This window comes from Hyperoodon ampullatus, assembly GCF_949752795.1.
Source record: "Hyperoodon ampullatus genome assembly, chromosome: 1".
Classification (NCBI taxonomy): Eukaryota; Metazoa; Chordata; class Mammalia; order Artiodactyla; family Ziphiidae; genus Hyperoodon; species Hyperoodon ampullatus.
Window position 1 is genome coordinate 36,356,814 of NC_136914.1, and position 15,103 is coordinate 36,371,916.

Genomic DNA, 15,103 nt, shown 5'->3' on the forward strand with positions numbered 1-15,103 from the left:
CTGCTATCTTCAAGGGGCACCAAAGAACTTTTTGTTTTATTGTACAGAACCTCCACGCTAAGGTTTTGAGGAATCTTCCCAAGGTAACTTGACCAAATGACAAACCTGGCATTGTAACCTACAGGACAGTAAAACCAATAAGGCCAAGGGAAAGACCCAAATGTAGGGAGGCAATATGGTTTTACCTCACAATGAAAAGTAGGAAGTTGCAGCAAACCTATTCAGTAGACAGAGGAGAGAACTTCAGTCACTTGGATGCTAAGCCTGCAATAACAATTTTACACCCCATATTAATTGAACTTACTGCTTCATAGCTATTTCTACAAAGTGGCTTTATGAGAGTAAATAAATTTTAATTTTAATTTCCATTCTCTGGTGGTGCTTTATAACTATTCTTACATTATTTCACAGCGTCCACATTCCCTGTCTTTTGCTCGCCTATGTTCTGTTTCCTTTACTCTGACAACACTAGTAAACTTTTTTCAATCCTTGTGTTCCTCTGTAAGACAAATTAATGTAACTTTGACAGACTCTTCTTAAAAATATAACACCAGGACTTCCCTGGTGGCACAGTCGTTGAGAATCCGCCTGCCAATGCAGGGGACATGGGTTCGAGCCCTGGTCTGGGAAGATCCCACATGCCGTGGAGCAACTAAGCCTGTGTGCCACAACTACTGAGCCTGTGCTATAGAGCCTGCAAGCTACAACTACTGAGCCCGCGTGCCACAACTACTGAGCCCGCGTGCCACAACTACTGAAGCCCGCACGCCTAGAGCCCATGTTTCACAAGAAGAGAAGCCACCCGCAATGAGAAGCCTGCGTACCGCAATGAAGAGTAGCCCCCGCTCGCCGCAACTAGAGAAAGCCCGTGTGCAGCAATGAAGACCCAACACAGTCTAAATAAACAAACAAATAAATAAATTTACACACACAAAAATATATATAACAATAAATCATCTTCCTGTGATGAACTACTGGTCTGTAAATGTTCTCAGTACCACACCCGGGGGGAGGGAGGGCATTGCCTTATGATGCTTTACCGCTTCAGAGTAATAGGGCACAAACACTCTGGAAACACAAACTAGATGACTAGCTTAGCAGGACAATTAAGGGGCAGGAAGAACTTTTCCCTTCTAAGGCTGGGGTAGGGGTGTGGTGTTTATGTTAATTAAAGTGGTAGGAATCTTTTGTGAGCTTCTTGTATTCCGGAATGCATCTTTAAAAAAAAAAAGTTAAAAAACGTTAACCACGTTCCTTTCACTTAATGGCATGGCAGATATAACCAGAGTCAAGTTCCCAGGCAATATTTACTACACAGTCATGGTTATAAAAAGGTTAGAATCAGATTAAAGTTCTCAGCCAAAATTTACTACTCAGTTGTGCTTACAAGAAAGGTTAGCCCTTATAAGCTTTCCATTTCTGAATTAAATAATAAATGTAACAGTTGCAGGAATTACTATAAAATTACATGTCCTTTACCAAGAGAATATGCATTGGTGTATAACAGAGGCATGTTTTCCATGCTGACAGATAGAAACACTTCTTGGCTTTCTGATGACCTACACAAAAGGCACCCAGTAGACACTAACTAGATAGGTAGTAGCTTTCTTCCTCTGTTCTGGTCTGCAAAAGAAGGGTAATCCCTAATTTTCCACAAGGTGTCCTACCATTATTGATGACTCTTTTTGGAGGATCCAGACAACAGATATGTTTTCTATCTATATTTAAATGTATAATATTAGCACTTTAGATTTGGTCCAGATCCCAGGAATGTGGTATTAACTGAGTGATTAAAAAAACACACACAACTTTTTATTATGAAAACTTCTAAACAGACACAAAAACACAGAGTACAAGTCCTCATATGTACCCATCTCCCTGCATCAACAAAACCTAGTGATTATTTTAATTAGAAAGTGTCAGACTTTTTTTTTAAACAAAGAGATGCTCTTAAGTATTTATAGAATATTACAAAGTTTCCTGAATGCCAAAATTTTTGAATCATGTGCAATGGACCTATAAAGAATATTCAAATACACATTTTGTAAAATACACATGTGGCTACTTTCATTGCAATGTTAAAACTGCAATAGCAAAATTTTAAGCTGTCACCATTACAATTGGAGAACTGAATTTATTTGCCTTTTGTGGGATAAAATTAGACCCAGCATCTAATTAGTTGGTTTGCAAATTTCTTTTCTCAGCTAGTAAATTTTTTTTTTTTTAGTCTTCACTTCTTTTTTTTTTTTTTGCTTTATAACAAATTTAATCAGTTATACACATACATATGTTCCCATATCCCCTCCCTTTTGCGTCTCCCTCCCACCCTCCCTATCCCACCCCTCCAGGCGGTCACAAAGCACTGAGCTGATCTCCCTGTGCTATGCGGCTGCTTCCCACTAGCTATCTACCTTACGTTTGGTAGTGTATATATGTCCATGCCTCTCTTTCACTTTGTCACAGCTTACCCTTCCCCCTCCCCATATCCTCAAGTCCATTCTCTAGTAGGTCTGTGTCTTTATTCCTGTCTTACCCCTATGTTCTTCATGACATTTTTTTTCTTAAACTCCATATATATGTGTCAGCATACAGTATTTGTCTTTCTCTTTCTGACTTGCTTCACTCTGTATGACAGACTCTAGGTCCATCCACCTCATTACAAATATCAGCTAGTAAATATTTAAATGAAACCTACATTGTGTAAGTCAGTGTACTAGAGTTCATTTAGGATCATGAATATTCCTCATTTCACTAGATGATTTTCTTCTCTTTGACTTCCTATATGTATTTAGTTTTCAGACATGGAAAATAAAGTTGTAGTTAACAATCTTAGCATAGAAATAATAACGAGTGCAAAAGAAAAAATGGGAGAATAAAATTAGCCTGAATACATGTCACCAAAAAAGCAGTACATCAAATTGAGTGTGTGAATATATGTATGTAAAACACATAAAACACATAGGAATACAGTCTCTCCAAAAAAATTTTGTAGAATAGTGGTGAGAGAATGAGAAGAATAGGGACTAGAGAATAATGGCTTAAAGAATTAACATCTGGATAGAAGTCTAGTTATAGAGATTCTGTAATTATACATACTCTGACAATTAAAGATATATTTTAATTTCTAGTATTACTTTACTATAATTAAGAGAGTACTGGGGCTTCCCTGGTGGCGCAGTGGTTAAGAATCTGCCTGCCAATTCAGGGGACATGGGTTTGAGCTCTGGTCCAGGAAGATCTCACATGCTGCAAAGGAACTAAGCCCGTGCACCACAACTACTGAGCCTGCGCGCCACAACTACTGAGCCCCCGCATCACAACTACTGAGGCTCGCGCGCCTAGAGCCCGTGCTCTGCAACAAGAGAAGCCACCTCAATGAGAAGCCCGTGCACTGCAATGAAGAGTAGCCACTGCTCTCCACAGCTAGAGAAAGCCCAGGTGCAGCAATGAAGACCCAATGCAGCCAAAAAAAAAGAAAAAAAAATCTGACAAATATTTTATGATCCTTTAACTGTAACCTGATCCTCTAAACTGCAACTCTAACATGGTATTGACTCCCCATTTATATAGCAACATTAAAAGGCAGCTTTTCAATAGGCTAGTGTTTTGTCATAAATTCTTGACAACTGAGAGTCATAATTTCCACCAACACTTAACACACTTAACACTTTAAACATATGAAGTTGTGGCACGTGGTCATGAACACTATACTTTTAATGGTTAGGGAGTTATGAAGACTTGCATGATATTCTGAGCTCATGTAGAGCTATTTTAGATGAAAAGTTCAAATCCACAATCTTCACATTAAAATGCATCTAAGCCAGTGCAAACTGTAATCTAAAAACACGTTTTACAAGTGAAACATATTCAAGCTCAGACACATAACATGAAGGAACTGAGACTCAGGCAATTGCAACATCAGGAATTAAATAACCACTTTTAGCTTGGCATTTCTTTACCTTTAATACATGACCCAATTTACAGATAAACGTTTCAAAGAGAAATGCACTAAAATGACGGGTTTTGTAGTTCAGAACTATAAAAAAATATTTAAAACCCTGCATTTTTATAGTTATAGGTCCTAATAAAATATTTCAACCTTCAAATAAAGCAGAGAAACAAAAGTAATAACATTACGTATTCATGTATGAAGTGTTTTCCTCTATGCTTTCTTTTGAGGGGGTTAATTTCTGGAGATTAGAGATTGTACCTTGTGTATGATCACTAGAGTCCACTGTATTCTATATCACACCATGCTGCATGATACATGAATAGAATATATTCTAAAATCCTTTGAGAGCTAGATGTGATCAATAGAATTTTTAACCAAGAGAAACAGAACACATGCAAGTATGAATATATATAAATGAGGAAAGGTATATGGAGAAATACTCTGTGAAATATAAATTACTTTATAGATGTAAAATTTGTGCAGAGTAGGAATGCAACAAGAGTGAACAGTTCCTCTATGATGGTCTTGTGTAATGCAGTAGCCATAAATCTGGGCCAGCTGTACCACTCTTCCAGCATTCTCCAGGATCCTTTGTTGTTATGACTTCAACTGCCCCTTCTAAAGCTTTCAAACAGTACAGAGTTCTAAAGGAAAGTGATTGCATTTGCTGTTGGCTGGTCAGGCTGTGACTGACAAGTATGTAATTTTCTCTTAGAGTTGGACAGAACAGAGGAGAAGGAGGTGGGATTTCTCCTCACTATATAGTATAATTTATCAGAGAATATTGTTGTATTCCATATCTGAAGTAGCACCACTGAATATACTAAACATTTAATATTAATAGCCATGTTGCAATATTCAGTTTAGATTAACAAACACTTACTGACTATCTATTATATGTCAGGCATAGTCGTAGATACTAAGGATATAGCCATGAATTAGACCAGGGCAAATTTCTGGTGTCTACAAGAGGAGAAAAAAGCTCTTCAAAACAAATAAATTCAATGAAAAATATAGGCCAACATCTGGAAGTGGGAAGATGAGAGAAAGCTTCCTGAGCTATGCAATGCCTGAAAGCTTAGACAGTCTTTTAAGGCAGAAAGCTGCATGAACAAAAGCATGAAAATATAAAATAGCCTGTATGGAGGGAAGTTGGTGAGGGAGGGCAAGAGGAGTGGGAGGGGAGGAGAGAGAGCGCGCGAATACACGTGGTGTTGGAATGACTTGTGAGATGGGAAATGCTAAAGGGTGAGACTGGAGAGATACAATAATGGAAAGCTTTAAATACCATAATCTAAGAAGCCTGAATTTTATCCTGCTCAGCTGATAAAAAGTTATTAAATGGCTGAAGGCACAGAAGAAATGTATTCAAATTTGCATGGCAGGTAAACAGAGGACAAACTATAGCTGAGAGATCAATTTAGAAAGCTAGTTCTATAGTCCATGAGCAACAGAAGGAATTGAGAGATTGGAATGAAATGAAGAAATATTTTGGAGGCTACAGCTGTTGGGTCTTAAACCTTGTGATGATACTCATTACTAGTAAGATCCATTTTAAATCTTTCTTAAAACATATCGATCCATGCTTTTCAGAAGGTTTCTATACCAAACCTAAACTGGGTCTATGTTAACTATGTATGAGTTAGATTTAAATTAGGTCCCTAATTTCTGATAAAGTACCCTCTGATTTCTGTGGACTCCAAAACCAGTATTATATTACTATGATTATAGACACTGGAAAGCTCGTTTTGGTTTCACTTTTAACTTTCCTTAGCATTTAAAAATGCAACTTCATTTTTTTTCACTTGGATAAATCAAAGAAGAGAAGTAAATGTCTATGTTCAGTTGTTTTTAAGCTAAAGAATGACTTACTGCATACTTCTTCTCAAATGCTTTTCAAACCAATCTTTGGTTATTTTTTACTGGACTAACTGTGTGAGAATGGTTTGAAGCTGCACTCAATGGCTAGGTAATTTTAAATAAAATATTCAGTTCCTTAGCTGCACTAGCTACAATGCAAGTGCTCAACAGTCACATGTGGATTGTAACTACAGAGCTGGACTTTGTAGATACAGGACATTTCCTCCATTGAAGTTCTATTGGACAATGCTGGTCTAAAACATAAATCTCTTTAAATTTCAGCCCTGGAAACATAGTAGGCACTTGATTCTTTCTGGTTAAGATGTTGAATCCATCTATAATAGTGTGCCCTTCAGAGCTACAAAATATATTGTATTTTAGTAGTATAATAATAAAGTCATTAATACTTAAGTACATGTGATACTTGACCAATATCACATAAAATCCCTGCTTATTCATATTTACTTCTGTGGAAACTGATTATTTAAATTATTTAAGTTCATGGAGTAATCCAAATAACGACTCAATCTTTTTTTTTTCTTTTTTGCAGGGGGTTGCTATTCTAAGGGAAATAAGGTAAAAATAAAAACTGAGTAGTTCATCTTTACCAGTTTTGGCTCTTAGAAAAGAAAGATAAGTTTTGAAAATATTTCTCTCTCTCCATAAAATGTCACTAGTAGCATCCTCTATGATGAACTGTAACATTTATGTTTCCATCCTCCTACTCTTCTGAAATCTAACTTTAAAAGTATATGCGGGCTTCCCTGGTGGCACAGTGGTTGAGAATCTGCCTGCCAATGCAGGAGACATGGGTTCGAGCCCTGGTCTGGGAAGATCCCACATGCCGCGGAGCAACTAAGCCCGTGCGCCACAACTACTGAGCCTGCGCGTCTGGAGCCTGTGGTCCGCAACAAGAGAGGCCGCGACAGTGAGTGGCCCCCGCTTGCCGCAACTAGAGAAAGCCCTCGCACAGAAACGAAGACCCAACACAGCCAAAAAAAAAAAAGTATATGCACTTTCAAGTTCAATGGAATGAATGTGAATGGAAATGAAACATTAAGGTGCCTTAATAATGAGAACAGGCTCACATATTTGAGTGTTTACATACTCTACCTGCACAACAGAGTTTAAGCTGTATTCACATAACAGTCACAGAACAGCAAAAACTAGGCTAGACCAGAGACCACAGCACTGAAAGAAAGGAAACGATACTTAATTTAGACATAAAGTAGATTGACTGTTGGAAGCAAAATTCTATTCATAGTCCCCACCCAGGGTGTGGAGTGCTGTTCATACTATACTCACAGTACTGGTTCCAACTTAATCTCATAATCAGGAATGTGCTGCCAACCCACAGAGCAATGGATAGGGAGTGTGTGGTAATTACACCACAAACGACACGGGAACAGATACTCTCATTAGAAAACAGACAATTTCTCAGATCGTGAGATGGAGTAGAGACAGGTGGAAAAGAAAATACTGGGAACATGGGCTTCCCTGGTGGTGCAGTGGTTGAGAGTCCGCCTGCCGATGCAGGGGACACGGGTTCGTGCCCCAGTCCGGGAAGATCCCACGTGCCGCGGAGCGGCTGGGCCCGTGAGCCATGGCTGCTGAGCCTGCGCGTCCAGAGCCTGTGCTCCGCAACGGGAGAGGCCACAACAGTGAGAGGCCCGCGTACCGCAAAAAAAAAAAAAAAAAAAAAGAAAATACTGGGAATAGGGAAGAAAGGAAAAGAGTATAATAGTACAGTCCTATGCTGAGGTGAAAAGAGTGAAATGAAAAGAATAAAGCAAAAAAAGTGAATGACATCAAATTTTAAAACTAGTTTCCATGAGAGAAAGCTGTTATGTTTCTTCCTGCCCCTCCCTCACTGCTTTATGAATGTAGAAAACTATTAATAATCATCATAATAATCTTATAATTTTTAAACTTCAACTACAATTTCTTTCTTGGGATCTTTTTTGTTCCTAACTTTATTTTGTTCCCAAAGAAATTAGAGCACTCAATACCAACCACTGCTTTTTGATAGTTTACTCTCTTATGCCATCAGGTACAGGATAACCATCTTACAGATCCTACCACAGTAAAGCCCCATCAAAACACTATCCAAAACAAAGCAAAACAAAATCCCACTATCTGCCACAATAGAGGATATGACACAATGGAGCTCCATCTTAACCCATATCCAGTGTGGTTTATTGAAGGAAAAACCAAATGAGCCTTTCTTTCATAATAATATCTTGTTTTACTGTATTAAAAATTATATAATTTTACTAGGAAGAGACCTAAGGGGTTTGTTTAGGTGGTTAGTTGAGTGTCCAACTTCCCAGGCAGTAAAATATTTTCCCAACAATATATCTGAAATGTTTCTGGTTTCTGCTTGAAATCAGAATGGCAGAACGGAAAAAATCTTATTCTGGGGCTTCAGAGACCTGGATTCTAAATTCAGCTCTGTTATGATTCATGAATTATGTCTTTCCTTTGGCAAACTAGTCTACTCTGGGTCTCTGAAAATGAGATGTTTGATTTAAATGATATCCAAATTCCTTCCAATACCAAACTCCATGATTTTAATGTCTGATCTCCCCTGTGCTAGTTGGCTGGTTGATGCTGTCAGCTGAGGAGATGCTATGGAGGTGATTTAGGTACAGGCTCCTTTCAAAAGGATGGGGCCTGGGCTAAGGTAAGGGCTATACATTTGAGGTTGAAGGAGACAACTGTCTTTCCCATTAGTTCAATGAATCTCCTCACGTGCCCCAAAGAACAAACTGCAATTTAGCAACTTCTTTTCTTCTGTCTGTTGTATTATCCCAGTGAACACTGTAACACATCCTTTTTTAAAAATTAAGAGGTAACATGTGGTGGGAAATTCTTAGACTGGAATGCTGAAATCTCTCATGGAAATCTACAATCTCCCATAATAATGGAAAATTTATCATTAACCAGTTATGTGATCTTGGGTACATTATTAAATCTTCACAAGCCCAAGCACATGTGCTTTAAGACCTCTTCTAATTCTAAAATTACTGATACCCACTAGCAACTTCCAATTGTAAAGATTACAAAAACTGTACAGAGTATTAATATCTTTAAATGCTTTAGTCCACAGAAAAGGGATCTATGAAGCCTACTATTCATAAGAATTAAATGAGACAAATGGGTTTATATTATTTTCCATTCTTTTTTCTTCTTTGTATACTAGCTGAAATCTTCATATTGGCAATCTGTACTTTGCTCGGCTAACATAAATTATCTTACCTTTAGAAAAAGACAGCACAGCATAAAACCAGTAAATTATTCAACTAAATGACTAATAAAATTATTGCTTTTGAATTCCAAACCTCAAACGTTCCTTTCAAACAATGCTTTTAGTCTAAAGCAAATATAATTTATTACTACTTGCAAGTTACTACATAATAATGGAGTTTATTTAAGGTGCTATATTTCCATAATAAACCAACATTTTCAAGGTGTTCTGTTTTCCTTAACTTGGTTATAAAATATACTTTGGGGGGAAAATGGGTAGGTTCTTTGTGAGAACAAATGCTTTTGAAACTCTTTAATACAAAGAAAGATTTCAGGATAGAAATTGTCCTATATCAAATAATTGAAAGCATATTTATTTTTAAAAAGAAATCTTTTCCTTTTCTTTTATCTCTTATAATAAACCTAAAATTTCTAAATCTGGAAATTTTTTTTTGTAACAAGTTACCATTTTGAAAAAATAAGAGTTTACAGAGATTATATATCATCTTTGCAGATATATATATGCATATCTGAAAACAAGTTGGTCTATTTGAGTTTCCATAGTACACTTACACACACATGCATGCACATGTTTCCCAAGAAGATAAAAGACTTCTATGCAAACTAGGACATAATTTGACTTAATACTCACTTTATAGGACATCCCCATAAATCACCTATTCAAACAAAACATGTTAAACAGACTATTTATTGCAGCATAATTTAACAAATTAAAAATATTTTCACTAAAGTTTTGATGTTTTACTATTTGACTCTCAACCAAGGTTCAAGTGTAAAAAACACTTTCCTCACTTCACTAATCCAAACTACTGTTAATTTACCAAATAGTAAGTCAGATAATCTTTTGAAATGTACACCTGAAAACATTATAAATTAATATTTTAATATTTACATGTTAAGAAAATATACCGGGGCTTCCCTGGTGGCGCAGTGGTTTAGAGTCCACCTGCCAATGCAGGGGACGAGGGTTTGTGCCCCGGTCTGGGAAGATCCCACATGCCGCGGAGCGGCTGGGCCCGTGAGCCATGGCCGCTGAGCCCGCGTACCGCAAAAAAAAAAAAAGAAAATATACCAGTCAACCTTTTTTTTTTTTTTTTTTTTTTTTTTTTTTTTGCAGTATGTGGGCCTCTCACTGTTGTGGGCTGTCCCGTTGCAGAGAGCAGGCTCCGGACGCGCAGGCTCAGCGGCCATGGCTCATGGGCCCAGCCGCGCTCCGCGGCATGTGGGATTTTCCCCGGACCGGGGCACGAACCCGTGTCTCCTGCATCGGCAGGCGGACTCTCAACCACTGCGCCACCAGGGAAGCCCCCAGTCAACCTTTTAAATGTTAGAAACAGTCATCTAAATTGGTGTGTATCTTCACTATTTATATTCTGAGACAATCATGGTTTTATCTATTTGAATCATTGAGGGATTTTTTTTTCCACAATGGGCAGAATTTCTTTACATAAATGTCTCCATGAGGGAATGCTCATAAGAATGTCAGGCTAAATTATATTCATGTTAGCTGTTGTGCAACACTAAATAGTCATGAAATACAACTTCTGAAAGGAGAGACTTTATTTTAAGCTACAAAGTGACTACTTTTTGCTGTCACAACTCTAAAAGTTTACTTATCAGAGTTAAACAGTGAACTCATGCATAAAACAAATTTATAAGTTTTTATTTTCTTTGAAAAATAAAAGTCTTTTTAAGTCTTTGAAAGTTTTTAGATCTAGGTTATATTCGACCATCTCATAATGCTGGCTAATGTTTTAAAAATGCAATTATATATAAACCCATAATATTAATTAAGTGTTCAATAATTTCCTCCATAATTTCTATTTCCCCACTAATTTGCAACTCCTGAATTGAAAAAAAAAAGTGCAAAGCTTCATTTATGAAAAGTAAAGCACAATGTAGGGTCTATTTTCAGTCCTAGAACTATGCTTAAAACTTAAGTAACAGACCAAACCTTTAGCAGAGTACTGTAAAGGCAACCTATGAATCAAAAATATTCACTAGGACAATGATCTTAAAAATGAATATGACCCTTGATTATGTTACTACTCTCACTGAACTAGAAGCACCTTAAAGCTCCCTTTAATCACCTATGTTCCAGGGGTCTAGAAGCAGCAGTTATAAAACTTTAATCTTCAGAAATGTAGAGGATTAGGGACTTCCCTGGTGGTCCAGTGGTAAAGAATCCTCCTTCTAATGCAGGGGACACAGGTTCAACCCCTGGTCAGGGAACTAGGATCCCACATGCCACAGGGCAACTAAGCCCTCATGCCACAACTACTGAGCTTGCGCACCTTTACTAGAGAGCCCACGTGTGCAGAGCCCACATACTCTGGAACCTGCATGCCACAACTACAGAGCCCACGCGCCCCGGAGCCTGCACACCACAACTAGAGAGAAGCCCGCGCACCGCAAGGAAGAGCCCGCACACCTCAACGAAGACTCCGTGTGCCGCAACTATGCAGCCAAAAATAAATAAAATAAATCTTTTTAAAAATGTAGAGGATTAGATTGAAAACTCTTATTTTGCCCTCTCTTCTACTTATCTATATTAAAAACAGCCTCTATCCATGTCTAGAGCATAATTTTATTCTGTTCAACATATTGTGCTTTGTGTGTGAATAGGTACTTTTGAAACAGAGCTTTCCCCTGTAAATAATAACTGATAATTTATAAAGTTATTTTATGCCCCCATACTAGGATTGTAATAATTTGACTTATTAATCACTTTACATTCACTACCCAATTAATTTGTGTTAAGCCCATTTTACACATAGGGTAACTTAAGACGGAGTGATTAAGCCCAGCTGCTGAACTAAGGATCACATAGCTACTGAGTTGGGTAAATAATTCAAGCCTAGGCTGTCTGACTCTAAATCTATAAACCTAAACACTATGATTTTAAAAATGTAGATTTAAAACTTCATTCCAGACCAAAGAAATTATAATCTCCAGGAGTCGTGTCCCAAAATGTGTTTTTTGAAGCTGGTGGTTTGGGAACCACTGCACTGTCACCAGTCTATGCTGCCTCCCTGGGATTGCTGATTTTGATTAACTGCATCTCATTTCCACGAACCAATCCTTTACAGAAGCCTCCCACAAGATAGTGCATGATAGCCAGTGCTGTGGAGGATTAAAAAGAAGTAGAAAACATGGCTCCTGCCTACCTAAAATATTGAGAGACTTATACAGTGGCTGGACTGGGTGTGTTTAGTAGGGATGACTTTGTGGTAGCACTGTACTTTGATTAGGGTTTTTGTGGAAGGAAGAACAGAAATTGACAGAGAAGAAAGAGCCTAACTTGGCTACAAAGGTTTGGCAGTGGAAATAAGACTTATGGAATGGTTTACTAACCCTTCTTTATTTCAAAACACAATTTTAAATACTTCAATTCTCTCTCAAACACACACGAAATTACTAACCTTCTTCATTCATGGCTTCTCTCAGAACCTGAAGTTTCTTTTGTCTTTCTCGGATTCGGTCCAAAGCACTTGATATTGCTGAGGAGGTGGGCAATTCTCGTGTGTGAAACACTGGATCCATTTTCTGAGGGCCAAAGATATCCAAGGCTATGCTTCCATCTGAGTATCTTGCCTCCTTTTTCCTAGGAGTAGTTGAAGTCCGTACTGTTACCGCCTCAGGCAGACAGTGTTGGTGTCTGTCAGTCTCCCCAGAAGAGATGTCTCTGTCACCTGTGCAAAGCAAGTCCATGGATGAAGCCCAAATCTTCTTCTTGGGAAGCGCATCAATGCCAGGGATAGCTTTTTTTTCTGGACCACTAGTTTTGAACTGGTAAGGGGAGCAAGAATTTTCAGAATCTTCATGTCCAGAATTATTATCTGATGAAATGTCCTTGAAATAAACTTCTTCATATTGTGTGTCTCTGATGGACAGAAATCCCATAGATTTACTAAGCCCTTTGTTAAGAAAGGTCTGATGAGAGAACGGAGACTTGTATGTGTCTAGTACATCAGAAGTAGAGCTTCTTCCTGGAATGATAAGAATCTATCATGTATGGACAGAATTTTTAGAAAATAACTGGAATGTAACCTTACTATTGACAATGAAAGTGGTGGCAATTTCCTAATTCTCCGAATGGAGGAAGAGAGATGAAATGGGATGGTGGTGATGATAAGGGAAGTGGAAAGAGATGTTATGTTTGTATAACTTTTCATAGTCCAATGTTTCTTACCTAATGATATCAATAATATATTGAATAATATATTGAATCAATAATATATTGAACTTACTTCTTAAAGTAGCATTATTTTATATTCAAAGGTGAATGATTTTATATTCAAAGGTGAATGATTTTAAAAAATAGATAAGAGTTTCTGATACTAACCAGTTTGGTAGAATACTAATTATTCATGAAACGATTTGGGGTAATAATAGAATATGTAGTATACTCCTTTAACTTCTAAAGATATAATTCAAATAGGTATTATTTCAATATAAAGCCCTGTCATTTTCTGGTCATTTTAAATAAACATGCTTAAAGAAGAAACAAAGAATTCTTGCTATATTCTGGATGGAAAAAAGATTGTAGTATTTGGAATTCTTAAGTATCAAAGTTTTATTATGATTAGATATGTTTTCAGAAAATTTGATTATGTTTGAAATCCACACAACTTGACTGTGTTTAAATTATGTAAGAAACAATTTTTCCACCGCAGACCATCGTGTACTGAAATAGTTTTTCCTCTTGAACACAATGTATCAATATTTGTCAACTAGAAGAAATTACCCATTCTTATTTATGCTTTAGTCTTTGATGTAGTTAAAACCAGTATGCCATTCTAGTTTTTTTTAAGGCAGCAGTCTAAATGCATTGAGGCACAGCAAAAATGTCCAACCAGAAATTTTTTGAATTCACAGATTCAACAACAAAAAAAATCACACATATATATGGTTCCACTATTAAAAAGAGAAATGTAGAAAAATATAGTTACTAACCCAGTAGCCCATAAACACTGAAGATTTCCTGCGTGACCTTCTGTGATCCCTCTTTGATAACCTATTTGCTATGGATACAACGTAAAATGATGACTAAAACCTTCCTGATAATAATAAAGCGCTTATTAACTCATTTGAAGAAGTCAATTGCTTCTTCAGGGTAACAACTATAAGCTCTAATTCCCTGACCACAAATTTTACCTTAATAATCATAGAAAAGTAAATTAATTTCAGAATGGCAACACATAATTGCTTGAAAATTAGATTCAAATGTTTTCTTGGTACTCATCTTCCCCCTGAACATGGATCCACTCAAGTGCAAATAAGGATAACATCGCCTATTTGGGGCACATCATCTATAGCAGCAGTCCCCAATCTTTTTGGCACCAGGGACTGGTTTCACGGAAGACAATTTTTCCATATACTGGGGGAGGGGGATGATGGTTCAGGGGGTAATGTGAGTGCTGGGGAGCAAAGGGGAGCAGCACATGAAGCTTCGCTCGCTCGCCCACCACTCACCTCCTGCTGTGCAGGCCAGTTCCTAACAGGCCATGGACCGGTACCTGTCCGTGGCCCCGGGGGTTGGGGACCCCTGATCTACAGAATACTGGGAAATATACCACACCACATCTAGACACATAGATTGCCACAGACTTTAGATTCTAATATAAAATAATTTTAAATTGATAAATATGTCTATCTTAAAGTATTTCAGTGGTGAATTACATTCTTAAACCACATATTGACTCATTAATTTTAAATTGTATTGAATATAAAGAACAAAGATACTCTTAAAAATTGATAGAATAGATAAAAAATAAGACTCAAAAGGATTTACAGATCATAGAGTCACAGATGAACTCATCAATCTGCCTTCTTTTACTATCTTGACTACCAACAAGTAGTCAAAACTTGGAGAAAATCAAACAAGTGGGTATTCTGGCAGCACCATAAATTCACGGTCAACCACTTCGGACACTCAACATCATGTGCTAAGAGTAAGTTCACTCACTTTCCACAACTGATTCATTTTTCCTCGTTCTTCAGATTTCCCACCTTAACTCTCAT

The 15,103-nt window shown here is 37.4% G+C and overlaps 1 protein-coding gene across 2 annotated transcripts in view; it reads right to left on the reverse strand.

The window, feature by feature from the left end:
• Nucleotides 1–15,103, reverse strand: part of PTPN13 (protein tyrosine phosphatase non-receptor type 13) — a gene marked incomplete at its 5' end in the record, with an annotated part of 165,821 nt that overhangs the window by 103,824 nt on the left and 46,894 nt on the right. For both annotated transcript variants that reach the window (XM_079712031.1, XM_079712030.1), the window contains one exon: nucleotides 12,502–13,068. In XM_079712031.1, coding sequence (XP_079568157.1) covers nucleotides 12,502–13,068 — 567 coding nt within the window. The remainder of the gene's footprint in view (nucleotides 1–12,501; nucleotides 13,069–15,103) is intronic.